The sequence below is a fragment of the Prionailurus bengalensis genome, chromosome B2, assembly GCF_016509475.1.
Source record: "Prionailurus bengalensis isolate Pbe53 chromosome B2, Fcat_Pben_1.1_paternal_pri, whole genome shotgun sequence".
NCBI lineage: Eukaryota > Metazoa > Chordata > Mammalia > Carnivora > Felidae > Prionailurus > Prionailurus bengalensis.
In genome coordinates this window covers 8,793,846-8,809,595 of record NC_057349.1, presented here as the reverse complement: position 1 = coordinate 8,809,595, position 15,750 = coordinate 8,793,846, and the positions used below count along the sequence as shown (strand labels likewise).

The 15,750-nt window shown below is 39.9% G+C and overlaps 1 protein-coding gene across 3 annotated transcripts in view; it reads left to right on the top strand.

Moving 5' to 3' along the window:
- Window positions 1–15,750, top strand: part of CDKAL1 (CDK5 regulatory subunit associated protein 1 like 1) — a 659,261-nt gene that overhangs the window by 169,904 nt on the left and 473,607 nt on the right. For all 3 annotated transcript variants that reach the window (XM_043590714.1, XM_043590715.1, XM_043590713.1), the window contains one exon: window positions 6,961–7,057. In XM_043590714.1, coding sequence (XP_043446649.1) covers window positions 6,961–7,057 — 97 coding nt within the window. The remainder of the gene's footprint in view (window positions 1–6,960; window positions 7,058–15,750) is intronic.

The window sequence follows — 15,750 nt, the reverse complement described above, 5'->3', positions numbered from 1 at the left end:
GTGGGGGAGGGGCAGAGAGGAGGAGAGACAGAATCCCAAGGAGGCTCTGCACCATCAGCACAGAGCCCGATGTGGGACTTGAACCCTGAGATCATGACCTGAGCCCAAATCAAGAGACATATGCTTAACTGACTGCACCATCCCGGTGCCCCCTGAGCCTGCTGTTTCTTAATTGCTTTTTGCTCAAAATAATCTTCTTGTCAAAGTGCTGCATTTTGCGGTGGCATATTCTGGCCCTCTTCAATGACTAAACAAAGTTCTGGGTGACTTGTAGCATTGTACCAGATTTTAGGAGGCTTACTTAACCTTTATTTGAGCCTGCATTAACGTCTTCCTGTTTGAACTCAGAACACTAATATTCTTTTGAAGTAATTCATCAAAAATCCTAGTATTAAGGTATTTTTTAATAACATACACAACATGTTAGTATAGTACTACATGTGTATGATTTATATACAACTGTATGTATTTATGTATCTGGGTTATCGCCCTCTTTTTTATGCTGATGAGTTCTTCGATTAAAAGTTTTGGTGGCCACTTGATATCTGACGAGCCTCTAAGCATAGACTGCACACACATTTCATTAACGAATTTGTGAACATCATATATATATCAAGTGAGGCTGTTGATGGTCATCATTTATTCCAGAGGTTTCATAGATCCATTGTGTAACAGTTAGAAGTGGCGGTGGGTGAATTGAGTAGACAAGCTAGAAATGACATGTTGAGAGTTAAGAGCCAACACAAAAGGAAGAGAAGAATCCATCTGTGTGGCTTCCCGAGATTATTTATCACTGGGCCGCACGGCCTTAAGATCTTGGTAACCTTTGGCTACCGACATCATTATGTTGACGCAAAGGGCAGTGATGGATGACTGTCAGTTCTGTCTTTACCTTGGGCAAGCTATTTCATCTTTCTGAGCCTCTGTTTTCTCTTTTATAAAATGAAATCACAGGGCTAGAAAGTTTGGGGTGTCTCTTACAGATGTGAAATTCTCTGCCTGCAGTGCTGAAGGCAGTCAACTGCGGGTACAGTTGGAGTCACCATATTTTGCACCAATAGGAAATGCAGGCGTGCCATACAAATATTTTAGAAACATTTCCTTTGGAATGGTTACCTATTTTTTTGACCATACATGGTTTGGGATGTAGGCCAGTGTAGGGGATAAGGCTTCAGGAGGTGAAAGAAGGCAAATTTGGGTGAATAAGTGGGAGCTAATTAACGGGCAAAGACAAGTGTTCAGTGATTAAAAAGGCAGACTTGATGGGGTTTATCAATCTTGAAAATCACCATCCAAATGTGTATTCAAATATGTAACTGGGGATAGATACCTGCAGACATTCAAGTCCAGAGTAACTGGGGTTTCGTCTCATGATCGCGAGACTCAATGTTATTTTAACTAAACCTAGTTACGTCACCTGGAAAGCTAGCTTGACATGGCATACATTTCCATTGCTCGAAAACTGAAGCCCCAATTCTGTAAGACAATTAAGCACCCCTACTATCTGGTTTCTAAAGCTAGTGGCTTAAAAGTTGTATCCAAAGCACTAAAAGCCACAGGTTTTTTCTCTGATTCAGAAATTCAGCATCAGGACTCTTGGGCAGGATAACAGTAAGTCAGTCAACAGCAAGTCCATTCCCCCAGTTGTTTTTCCAAAAATTGTAGAATAATTCCTAATACATCTTGTTCTCTTGCATTCAGTCCGTCAGCAAAATCCGCTACCTGTACCCGGAAGAGTGCCCAGGTTCCACCCACTTTTCACAACCTCCGCTGCTACCTCCAGGAGCATGTCTGCCCGGTCTCCTTCCACCTCTGTCCCCTCATGGTTTACTCTCAGCACAGCACTCAGAGTGATCTTTGTAAAGCGTGTGCCAGAACAAAGCACCCCTCTCCTCCTTCCTCGACTGCTTGTTCCAAAATTTACAAGAGGCATCATGGTTGTTGAAGTATATCATGCATACAGATCCTTATTTGCTGAGATATTTTTATGTTTCACATGGCTACATGTCTAACTATAAATACTTCAAATAGGTGTTCCCTTAAATATTTGCAGAGAATACTCAACATGCAGAGACTGAAGACTGTGCTTGCTTTGTACAGAAACAGATTGATTTGACTCTCTTTTTAGTGCTGTTGTGTGGAAGTTTTTATGAGTATATCCATGTGCATTTAGAAAGGTGAAAGATTATGGGGCACCTGGGTAGCTCAGTCGGTTAAGCATCCGATTTGGCTCAGGTCATGATCTCATGGGTTCAAGCCCCATGTTGGGCTCTGTGCTGCAGATTCTGTGTTTCCATCTCTCCCTCTCTCTTCTGTCAAAAATAAACAAACATTTAAAAAAAGTGAAAAAAAAAAGAAATGTAAAAGATCAGATATATATCTAAGAAATACTTTTTCATGAAAGAGAACTTTGGTTGAAGACCGAGTCATTATTAGGAGTATTGTATCGATTAAGCATCACATCGAAGGGGAGATGGGCGTAATAGGAGAAAAGAACACGGAGAGAGAAGCAGCATTTCCTCCCTGCCTGCTTCTTGTGAAGAACTGTGTTTTTCTTGATTTTATTTCTTGAGTGTATTACTCTGCTATGAGATCGTTCACAAAAAACAGAAAAACAGGAACTGTCAAATACTGTTTCTACTTTGAGGACCTTCGGTACATTATAATCCCCATAAATTTCTGTGTGGTTTTAATCAAGAAATGTTTGCTCTAATTTTTATTACACGATCGAAACCCAAGTTGGATTTCTATTCTGAGATCTGGTGTGCAAGGAACAGGGGATCTTGGGTGCCCATCTGAGCACCAACTCAACGTGTGAACATTGGGCTTCAGTTACTGCATCTTCTTGACTCTCAGTTTTCTCATTTGCGAAATAAAGCAAATGATACTATGTGATCTTTATTTTTTACGATTTCTGTGAATTTTAAGGTTCTGAACAAATTATCTCTTGTATTTAGTAGTTGACAGAAAAGAGGGAAAGGTTTCTTTATGTTTTCTGCATCACTCTAGTGCTGTAGTCAAGGATATGTCTCTAATTTTAGAAGTGTGTTTCAGGAAAATAAGGATGATTATAGTGAATTAGTTTTACATGTAATTTTTATTTTAATTAACATTTCAAGGCTATCTAAAATGAAAACATGGAAATTCATGCTACCTTAAACTTTCTTAAGGTATTATTGTTACCAACGTTCATATTTTGAAGGATAAAAGGTTTTAAAAATGTGTCTGTGCTGAGTACTTTCTAAAGAAATTGTTTTATTGGCTTTTATTAACCGGAACAAAGCTCACTAAACAAAAAGAACAGGATGTAAGAAGGGAATGTTTAGAACAAGAGGACTCAGAGAAATTGTATTCAAGCCTTTGCTGCTTTATTTGGTCACATATAAAATGAGGCATTAACATTCCATAATGGGGCTGTGATTTTTGCTTTGATTCTAATTCTGGTCTACCCTAGCATTTTGAGTCCAAATTCAATAAAAGCATGAAATAATATTCTAAATAAATCACTTGTTCAAGCATCTCTGTTTTGAACTTTTCCTCTTAATTTTCTGGTGTTGTGCTTACTCCCTGAAAATCAGCCTTGGACTGTTTTATGACCTGGTTTAGTGTTTATAATGTCACTGGAACATTTTCCCTGGATTGTTGTACATATTGGCTGTACGGTTTTCAAATGTTACAGAGCTAACTGCATAATGGTTAACCCGATGAAGTGCCGTGGGAATGCCGTGTAAGTGCTGATCCTGATGATTATTGTTGTTAAAGTATAGGTGTTGGTGGTGATGTTACCTCCTTTTTGTTTTCCACACTAGTATTTTTATCCTGTGGAAATGTTTCTATAGCTCTAAAGAGCCTTAAAGTTTTGTACTCAACCAGATTGTCTCCACACCTTTCGGGACTATTCTATCCAGGGTTACCAACCGTCACATTAGCTTCATTCCCAGCTGGCTGATTTGAATGTCTGGAAACCTGATAGGCATTCGTGGAACCTCAGATTAAGTGTGTCCTGTGTGAACTTGTTGCTTTCTGTTCCAGTCCTCAGCCAGCTGCTTCTTTGGGCCAAATCTGACCTGCTTCCTATTTTTGTAAATGAAGCTTTATTGGAACAGACACACACACACACACACACACACACACACACACACACACACACATGTAATGTTATATATGATTGCTTTTACATTAAGGTGGCAGAGTTGAGACTCTTCCAACAGAGACCTGTGAGTAGCAAAGGCTAGGGTATTTACTCTCTAGCTCTTTATATAAGATGTATGCTGATCCCTCTTAGACTCAAAACCTTGGCATCACTTTGGATTCCTCCTTGGGTTTTCCCCAAATATATTTAAGAGGAAAACCCATCTCCTTTCCTTTAATCTTTCTTTTTTCAGATCTTTCACCTGCATTCAGGTCCTCACATCCTTTAGCCTAGAGTATTAAATAAATTTCCCCACCTCTTGGCTCCTTCTCCCCTTATGTTTCATTTTATGTCTTGCCATCAGCATGATGTTCCTAAGATTTGGTGCCACTCTTTGTCCGCTCTGCCACCAGAACACTTCCCCATTCCCACTAACTTCAATAGAAACTCCCCAGCCTCTCCCTTAAGGTTCCTTCCGTAATATAAGCTTTGCCAGTCTCCCTCATACAGGAATTCTGTAGTGTAACACTTTCCTCTGACGGTCTTGTCTTCGTCCATGCGGGAACAGCCGCCTTGGGCTCTCTGGCTCCATTTTCCACCTTCTCCTCCTACCGTCTGCCCTAAAAACCCCCTCAAGTTTGTTTGGAAGTGTTTACTGTGTGTTTCTGTCTGCATATTCCTTTTCCCTCCCTGATACATATATGTATAGCCTGTGCCTCTTTCTTCACTAGTGGCATTTTATTTGATGCTGTGTTGTTGATGTCCTTTTACGTCTCATCCGTTATAAACCAGAAGCTTGTTGAGTGCAAAGTGCATGTGTTCCCTTAAACTCTCAACGTCATGTCTTAGGCGTGCTTAATAATTAAGTAATTGAGTCACATTATAGGAGGCAGGCCTTCTAATTTGAATGTAATTATTGGTGACCTCCCAGACTCCCTTGGATGTTTGCAGTGATTCTGGGTGTTAGAGGGAATTCTTGAGGAAACCAGATGTCACTTCCTCATGTAGATTGTTAATGTTAATGGAAAGATTTTTTTCGTCTGATAAGGTATTTCACATTTACCGCAAGAAAAATGTTTGTGTGCGGTGATGTGTATGGTGCTGATAAACACAAGTAGAAGCAGCAGGCAGAGCCAGGCAGGAATTCTCTTGGATGTGGTAAGCAATCTACCAAACTCAGATTTTTTTGATTCCGTTAACACGTTCCCCCCAGCCCCACCCCCACGATTCCAAGAGGAAAAATTATACCAAAGCACTCTAATAAGTTATTGAAGTGAAACCCTTACAGATGATGTTAGAATAGTCTTTTACACTCTGCTTATCCGTTCATTCAGTCATTCCCTGCATTCCTCCCGGAAGGTTTTGATGCGGCTGTCAATTCCAGATAGCTGGTTCTGTTAATCCCAGGGTTTTTGGGGGGGCCTCCTGTTCTGAGTTTGTTCTCTGGAAAAAGTTGAGAAAAACAAAACAATGTGCCAGGTGTAGAGACTTTTCACTTCACAGTGGTATGTTCCCGAAACTGGGCTGCTGATACCCTTAACTTCCTCAAATGGTTTTAGAAACAGAGATTGCCAGGGGGCGGCCAGGAAGACAGTTTGGTGTATAAAGCGTAGTACCCAAGCATGTGGCAAAAAGGGAAAAAAAAAAAAAAAAAGGAACAAAGCATCACTATATTCCAAAACCCACACACTTGAAAAAGAATTAAAGACTTGAAAATGTGATTTTAATTGGGCAAAGGACATGCATAGTTTCTAGGAAAAGATATCCGCTCTGCTGGGTTCACCACTGTTTTCCACTGTTTTCTAGCACATAGTCAGTGTTTGCTGTATACACGCATGTGAGATAAATGAGTAACACAGATGCATAAAATATATCCCAACCTTCTTCTAAGTAAAGAAATGCTTCATAACTGGAAATGTATGCCTTTGAATCGGCATTTCTACTCTCTGGAATTTATTCTAGGGAAATAATTAGCATAGATTTCACATTTATGTTTCCATAATCGTGGAACACTTTCTCAAATACTCAAAGATGTCTATCTGTCCATCCACATGTATATGTACATATGTTGTTAGCATAAGTTAGCATAAGCACTTAAGCTTATGCGTAAGTCTCCAGGGAACAAAACTGGGAGATACATGAATTCCCAGGATAGAAAGGGTATTATACCTTCTATTTCTTTAACTTTTGTTTGATTTTTTTAAAAGTATATTTTATTTTTATACTGATCAAAAGACTGAGAAGTTACAGAATGAGTTTTAGGTACATTTTCATTAGTAATTAAAATAACTTATTTGAATGGCTAACTTGTCTGTCTAGAAAGTGTGTTTTTTTAAGTTTGTTAATTTTTAGAGAGAGGGAGGGAGGGAGAACAAACGGGGGAGGGGCAGAGAGGAGAGACAGAATCCTAAGCAGCCCAGAGCCCAATGTGAGGTGCAGACTCCCGGACCGTGAGATCATGACCTGAACCGAGATTAAGAGTCAGAGAAACTCAACTGACCACGCTGCCCAGGGGCCCCTAGAAAGTGTGGTTTGTAAGAGTGCTTTATATTCTTGAGAATTCTGTGGGAGTACATTTTTTGGTTTTGTATTGGGACGGTAACGAAAGACATTATCAGGTTGGAGTGCTGTTGTGTCCTTTAATGGTGTGATCAATGGATGCACAGTTCAGAAGTCTTACAGTGTTTTCTTGCAGCGGTTGTAAGAAAATCCAGCTTCTTGGTAGAATGGCTTCTTATGATTTGGAGAACTTATATGCACTTACATCAGTTTCCAAGGATATACTTGTGAGCAAAAGAACGACACTGTTTTTCTCTTCATCTTTCTAGAAAAGCTCAAGAGGAGAACAAGAAAATTGTGCTAGCTGGATGTGTTCCTCAAGCCCAGCCTCGGCAGGACTACCTTAAAGGACTGAGTATCATCGGGGTAAGCTTGTACCTGACGGGGAGGACAGAAAATCCTAGGTTGTTGAAACACGTGATAGGTCCACATTTGATTTGCTCTTTCTGTGTTATTGACAAGCTCTGTTATGCTTCCGACTACCTGTCAACACACTTCCCCTGTTGCCGCTGAAATTTTGTCATGTCTGTGTAACTTTTTCACCTTAGCACAAAAGAATGTTCCAGATTTTCTTGTTGAAAATACCAAACATTACGAAGCCATAGTATGGGATTTAGGTCCATTACTAACCCCTGGCCTTTGTCTGCCTGTCCCGTGCTGCGATTTGCCATGGTGTACGTATCATTGTACTTTTCCCATCCCACGGACCCATGTGTCATCCCTCCAGTACACGGATGCCTTTTTCTGGAACGCCCCACTTCTGCTCCCTCTCACATCATGACTGCAACATGATTCGTCCCATTCAGCCTCCTCTGACCCCTGCGCGGCCTTCCGCAATCCTGTGCCTCAGTTCCTGGGTCGCAGCTCACTGTGTGGTTACCTGTCATCTGCTCTCTCATCGCAGCATTCCACAGAGTTGTGATTTTACCTTGACTCTGAGAATTTTTTGATTAAGGCCACCTTTCTACTTAAATCATTAACTTTACAGGACAGCTTTTCAGTCTTTTTTAAAACTCTAACCATGTTACTTCAGCCTTTCCCATGATGCCTGACATACAGTAGGCACTCAATAAGTGCTTGGTGACCGGCTGAAGGAAAGAATCTTCCTACTGTATTTTGGTCATTGGCATGCCTTCTTCCCTGTGGGGCACTTAGCATTGTGAAGTCAGGACACTTCCTGTCTGTTCCCTCTCTCATTCTTTGTGGCCATCACTGTTCACAAAAGGCCCAAAGGTAGCTGGCCTTCAGTCGGTATTTGTGACCACATGGTGGTACTTCGTCCTCCTCACCACCCTCCAAGGGCTGTACTCAACCTGCTCAGCAATCTTCTTTTAAAGTAGGCTTTGTTGATTTTTAAAAGAAATATAAAAATTCAGTATGCGCATAAAAAAATCACATGAATAATTGGCACCTGGAATGAGGTTTATTGGATTTTTATTTATTTTCTATACTACTGACAAGTTTTGTTTTCTTTTAAGATTTTATTTTTTTAAGTAATCTCCATACCAATGTGGGGCTCGAGCTTAAAACCCCGAGATTAAGAGCCGCACGCTCCACCAGCTGAGCCAGCCAGGCGCCCCGTTATCGACAACTTGTTATAGTGTGTTCTCAGTGTAATGAACTTGTTTTCTGCTGTCGAGTCCTTGCCCCACTAGCAAATTTAATAATCTGTGAGCAAACATTCTCGTGTTAAACAGAACCTGAATGTTTGAGAAGTTTAGTTTGTTTTCACCATTTGTCTGTTTACTTTATGATTTCTCCTGGTTTAAGGGATGAAATGAATATGGACTCCCAAGTTATGTTTTCAGGTCAGACTAACTTTCTCCATAAACATAGTCCTGCTGTGTTAGGGAAATAGGAAACTCGTTAGAATTCGGATTCAGAGATGGAACGTGGCAAAAACATAGGATTCCTCTTAGATTTCACCTCAAGGAATTCAGTTATCGGAATAGCATAATTTCTTTAGTATGACAAAGCCTCTTCTCTGTGTACAGTTTGGTACCATTTTCCTGAACTCTGCTGTGTGCAGTGATGGGCTCAGAATATGTTAGGAGGTAGGGGGGATTCTAAGGGAGGATGCCCGGTGCCGGCAATGGGGAAGATTATCTCAGGGGTGGTATCGTCTCATGGCTTTGGCGACTAACGTCTCCCCCTTCCCCATTTAGTCCAGTATCTTTTGCGTTCTGTTTCCTAATCGCGTTTAATTACCTCAGAAGTTCTTAAGACTTACTTATTTTGCTCCTTTATGAGAATGGAGAAATAAGGTCACATGTTTTAAAAAGGGAATACAAGGAATATTCATAATTCCATCCCTGAAACACAGTAAGTATAACTTTGCTTATCCCCTTCACTTTTTTCCCCTCATTGTGTCCCTCGTCTGTTTTTTAATGTAAGCTCTGTGCCCAACGTGGGACTTGAACTCATGACCCCGAGATCAAAAATTGCATGCTCTACCGACTGAGCCAGCCAGTCACCCCACCTTTAGACTCGTGCACATTTGACTTACCGTAATCTCCAAACCATTTTTATCCTTATGTCTCCATGAGCTTTTAAACCACTTTAAATCTTGTGCTCTCTTCGGTATTACATGTACTAAACCACTTTAAATCTTGCATTAGCACTCTATTGAAGGATATGCCATCATTTACTTAACTATTCTTGTTGGATATAAGGGTTTTCTAGTTTTTAGGAAGCATACATCATATATCGATGTCCACAAAGGGCTTTTTATTTTAATTGCAAGTCAGTATAGTGTGAGAAGTTTCCGAAAGTGGATTCACACTATTGGTGACATTGTTTGAGTTGTAAGTTAATTGTGTCTTCAGTAGTTAGTGTTCCAATGAAACTATGAGATTCGACTACTCTTTGCAAACATTTTTAGAGCAGTTGTTAAGTGGCAGCATGTATATAACATGTATCATAACTGACTGTATATGAAAACCTTGTCCATAAACTGAGGGTTGATGGTGGGAGGGAGGGAGGGGTGGGTGGGTGATGGGTATTGAGGAGGGCACCTTTTGGGATGAGCACTGGGTGTTGTATGGAAACCAATTTGACAATAAATTTCATATATTGAAAAAAAAATTAAAATTAAATAAAAAAAAACAAACCTTGCCCATAGAACCTAAACTTTAAAAAATCTGGAGTAGGAAACCAAAATCATCTATAACTGGTGTTTGAAAAGACCTGTTTCTGAAGATAATTGTTAGAATAGCTACAAAAATAGAAACCTTCTGAGATAGAGTGAGTTTCCCTGAAATAAAGAAATGAATTAACTGATTTATACAAAGAAAAAAATTCTGAAGTATAAAAAAAATATGAAGATGTTTAAGTTCATTGACTCAATAGGAAACTAGTTTTTGAGGGTGTTTGGGATTGTATTGCTCAGTTGATTTACAGACCGAATGAAAACTGATATTCCTTAACAAAATTCCCCTTACAGAATATCTGTGATGGAAGGGCTTTAATAGAAGGGGAAGAAAGAAGCCTTGTAACTGCAGTAGGTGTTTTTGTCGTCTGCTAGGATTTGTCTGTGTCACTGTGCAATACAGGGAGGACGTGTTGATTCTTTCGACCAAGTGATTGAAATAAAAAGCTGCCTTTAAGTGGGGATCAGTGGGTGAGCAAGCTACTTACTGTACACCTGAATTAAAAGGGCACGTTATCCTCGTGTTTGCAAGTACTCGTGGAGTAAGCAGTTAGGAAGATATGTAATATTTAAAAAGGATATTACTACTGTTGTAACGTGTGAATTTCCATCCGTATCACCCTTTAGAAATGGTGCATTTAATTTGTTTTCATTATCAGAGATAGCGATGTAGTGAGGGCACTTAGTTATCAGTTGTTTGACCCCTGAGTGTTTTATTGTCATCTCTCCTACTGTCTCCTGAAGCGATCTAGTTGTAATTAATATTATTTATGTGGTGGTGAATGAAGAGAAGATAACAGAATATATCAAAACCTACCAACCTCTGGGTCCATAAGAATGTATTTCAGTGGAAGTAACCTCTAAACTGATCTCATTCTGGAGCACAAAAATGTCTAATTTTTTTACATTGGGAGAGGAGAGAGAACAGATTTGAAAACATACATGTCTTAGATAAAAAAGTCTTTTTTTTTTGTAACCAAAACTTGTTTCATAGCATGATTAAATGAAATGTATATTTTATATCTAGAATATATGTATTTACAGGTAACCAGTATGGAATCAGGATCTTTTTAATAACATTTTACCTGACAGTGAAAAATTTTCTGTCCCCTGGTGGGGGGGGGGGGATAGTTATGGTTAGCCCATCCACCTTGGAATGAGTTTTCATGCAGTGCCCCTCTTGTGATACCTACTGAATGCTCCTTTCCTTCTCTTCAGCTCATGTATTGTCAGGAAAGTTTCTTTTAGATTAGTCAACCAGAAAGTAGACTGTGCTCTGTTAAAATCTGGTAAAAAAAAAAAAAAAGAGCAGACTTCAGGATTCCAGGATTTTCAAATCACAGGGGCCGCCCCATCATTTTTCTCCAGCAGGTACTTACTGAGAGCCTGTTGTGTGGCAGCACCTGGAACAGGTATGCCGCCGCATGTACGATTATCAAAGATCACTTCCCTCGTGGAGCCTACGTTTCAGTTCTTGGATAACTGGTGTGAGCCTAGAATGTCTCTTCCCCAAGAGAATGTGGTGGGATGGGTTCCTAAGACCATAGGGAGATTGATTAGTCAGGAACCTCTTGGTAAGGCTCAGGTGTACTTTGAGAAATATACTTTGTGTCCGTTAGTTAGAAGTTGTGTTAAGAATAGGTACATGAGGGGCGCCTGGGTGGCGCAGTCGGTTGAGCGTCCGACTTCAGCCAGGTCACGATCTCGCGGTCCGGGAGTTCGAGCCCCGCATCAGGCTCTGGGCTGATGGCTCAGAGCCTGGAGCCTGTTTCCGATTCTGTGTCTCCCTCTCTCTCTGCCCCTCCCCCGTTCATGCTCTGTCTCTCTCTGTCCCAAAAATAAATAAACGTTGAAAAAAAATTAAAAAAAAAAAAAAAGAATAGGTACATGAAACAATATTTGCTTGAGTTCTTCTTCAGGCAGTGTTATCTCTCCATTATTGCAGTTATTATTTATAGGCGTGACGTTTATTAGGAGGGTTGGTTTTGAAATTTTTAGGAGGGAGCATGTTTACAGAACTGTACATTTTGTGTTGATTTTCTGTGCTAATTAATAAACAAGGACTGCATTTGAACGTGGTGTTGATTCATTAGGCTTATCTTTGTAGTTGTATACTATCTCTAGAAATCCTAAATAAAATGTGCATTTTAGGTTATAACATTTGGAAACATGCAGTTCATAGCAGGATATATAACTTGATGTTGAAAATTTGTAAATGACAAAACTTCCTGATTTGCCAGCTGTGAGCCCTGCAGGCAGGTGCACACTTTTCTTTGGATAGCTGAACAAAAATGTTGTTCAGCACAGGTGTCCACTTATCTCAGGGACTATTAACCAGGTTGATTTGCAGTGGCTTAAACATCTTTTCAGTCAGCCTGCCCTAATACTGAAAAGTGAAACAGCACGATGAATATTTCCAATGTGGACACTTTAATTTTGAAAATTACGTGTATAAATACAGCAGCATTTGAAAGAGACTCTATCTGAGAATATTTCTGTCCTATATCTTATTGCAAAAGGTAAATGAATTCATGGAGTGGAGCAAAGTGTCACGGTAATAGCGGCATTGGTATCGAGGGCAAAGCGTGAGAAATTGTGTCCTTCTGGTTTGTCTCTGCTTCAAAGATGTATTTCATCTTGTTATATTGCTTTTTTTTTAACTTTAATTATTGAAAAGGCAGTATCATACCAGAATGACATGTAAATTTAAAAGGCCATTCGTGTTTGTGCCTTTGTTTTCATTTCTTTTGTGGCCTCTTGTAGTTTTTCCTGTATGTGTGTATATTCTTGCGTCGTTCACATATTTTAAGAAAGTAGCACATATTAGTAGTTAAGAGTGTGGATTCAGGAGCTAGATTGCACAGATTCGTATCCCTGATGCACCACTTACTTATTAGCTATGTGGCTTTGTACAAGTCATTTCACCTCTCCGTGCCTCAGTTTCCTCCCCTGTAGACGGGAGGTAATAATAGAACCTAACTCTGAGTTTTGTCAGGGTTAAACCAGTTAATACGTGTAATGTGGTGAGCACGGTGCCTGGCACTTGGTAAATGCTCTGTCTGTATTAGCTTTATTATTATTATTTCTTTAATTTTTTTTTTTTTTTAATTCACTTAACTAATAGAGTCAACATCGAGCAACATACGCTGTGCCTGGAGCAAGAACTCTTTGCTAGAGATACGGAGCTGAATAAAATGTCTTTCCCCTGAAACCTGTGAAATCTGAAGAGAGGCAGAAATAATCATGATGAATACGCAGAGGCGATAAAGTCCCCTGTGGGGACACACGTTGGATGGAGTCGTCCTACACTTGGGCCTCAAAGCCAAGAGTAGTGATTGGATGGAGAGAGGAGAAAAGGCTTTTAGCAGAAGCCACAACAGTTCTAAAGAAGAACATGTGGCCTTACGGGTGCCTGGAAGGCAGGGGACTAGCAGGAAGTGTAATTCAGAGAGGGTAGTTTAAGAGGTGTAGTTTGGAGGAATGCAGATGAGGAATAAAGAGGGCCCTGTGAAGGTGGAGAGAACGGGTTTGCATTGCACGAAGTGCTCAAGTGAGACCCAGTAGGACCGGGGGAAAGACTGAGCAGTAGCACAGCCTGGAAGAAGTGACACTTATTATAACGAAGCGGTATAATCGAGTGGTTGTTTCTCTATGCCCTGTACTGGCTATTTGTTCATTATCTTCTTGTATGTTATTTATACTGGTCCTTTTTCTTGCTTTAAGACAGATTCATTGAGGCATAATTAACACATAGTGAAATTTATCTTTGATGAAGTGTGACAAACGTACTCTGTTGTGTAAGCACGATCACAGTTAAGAAACAACATTTGCATTGCACCAGAAAGTTCCCTGTGTCCTCTTGTAGTCAACCCCCCACCCCGCAACCTAACACACATACCCACGGTCCTTGGCAACCGTGGTTCTGATTTGTCTTACAGTTTTGCCATTTTCAGAACGTCCTAGAAATGGAATTACATGTTACTTTGTTTCTTGCTTTTTTCACTTCGTGTAATGCCTTGGGTATCCATCCCTGTTGCTGTGATTATTACTAGTCCGTTAGTGTTTGTTATGTAGGATTTTTTCACTTTATGGGTGGACAGTTTATCTGCTCACCAGTGGAGGCAATTTGTGTTGTTTACAGTTCTGGGCTATTAAATAAAGCTTCTGTGAGCATTCATGCACGGATCTGCGTGTGGCACTGTTTGCACCCTCTCGGGTACCCAGAATGGTATTGCCTAGTCATATGGTAAACATCTGCTCAGCCTTTCCAGAAACTACCAGAGTATTTTCCAAAACTGCTGTACCCTTTCGTTCTGTAGCAGCAGTTGACTTGCTTCGCATCCTGACCAAAAGTTGGCATTGCCAGCTTACAATCTTAGCAGTTGTACTGGGTGAGCTGTGGTAGCTAATTGTGGTTTTAATTTGCTACTCTCTGTTGAGTGATGATGTTCACCATATTTTCATGTGATTATTTGCCATCGCTGTGTCTTTGATAAAGGGTTGAAACCTTTTACCACCTGCCCCTCTTTTTTGGTGACCTTGAGCTAGGAAACTATTTCTTAGGATGCCTGGGTATGCACACGCATACTCACATGTGCACACACACGGACACACGGGCACACATGGGCACACACGGACATGGACACAACTGTTTCTTAGGACTGAAAGAAAAGAAATTGATAAATTGGACTTTATCAAAAGTAAGTACTCTTGCTTCTCAGAAGATGTTGTTAAGGAAATGAAAAGGCAGGCCACAGACTGGAAGAAAATATCTGCAAATACATGATCTCCTAAACAGTTTGTATCTAGAATATATAAAGGACTTCTACAACTGAACAGTAGGAAATCAGTCTCTCTTAACATGGGGGAAAGATTTGTCTTTTTATCACTTTTTATTGCCTTTAAAAGTTTTGATATAGTAGAAACTTGAAAATTTGGATGGGAGTAGTGATGAGTGGATAATGAGGTTTGAAACTTAAAATGTATATTCCCAGGATCTCAGAATAGGTCTGATAAAGTATGTATTTCTGTCTCTTTTAAACCCCTTCTTTTAAAGTAAGAAAAGGATTTATTCAACTTTTTAGTTTATTTGTTTACTCTGATGGACCCTCCTTAGGGCCAGGGACTTTGTTTATTATTATTTTAGATTTTTAGGTATTTTACATTACTTTCAGTGCTTATTAGTATAGCATCTAGTGAATGTTAAATACAAGGTATGCATTTAACTCAATTTTTTTCTGTATTGTTCTCTTTTTCCTGCAGCATTTATCTTTAAATTTTTCTTGTCCCGTTTTATGCTCTCATATTGGCCTCTTAATTAGTGCATTAGTTTTGTATGCCACATGACAAATGACCACAAAAATGCTTAACACGACGTGTACTTACTATTTTATAGTCCTGGAGATTGGAAGTTGGACGTGGATTTTACTGGACTAAAATCAGGGTGTTGATACGGCTGCATTGTTTTCTGGAGGCCCTGCAGGAGACTCATTTTCCTTGCCTTTTGCAAGGACTTGTGACTGGTGGCCCATTCTTCCATGGTTCAAGCCAGTAGTGACTTCTCTCTCTTACCTTTTTATCATTGCCTTTCTCTCTAGCCCAGAAGGGGAAGACTCTCACCTTTGAAGGACTCCTGTGAGGAGATTGGGCCCATATTAGGTAATCCAGGTTAATCTCACCATGTCAAGATCCTTAATCTCATCACATCTGCAAAGTCCATTTTCCAGGGAAGGTAACATTCATAGGTTCTGGGGCTTAGGAGGTAGACATCTTTGAGAGGCCCGTATCCTGCCGATGACACATATACCATTATTTATTACCTGATGTTTTACATCTCTAATGTGTATTTGTGTTTTGGTTCTATTACTGCCCTCTTTTTAACTTTAGTGTCACTTTAAAAGTAATTTTTTAC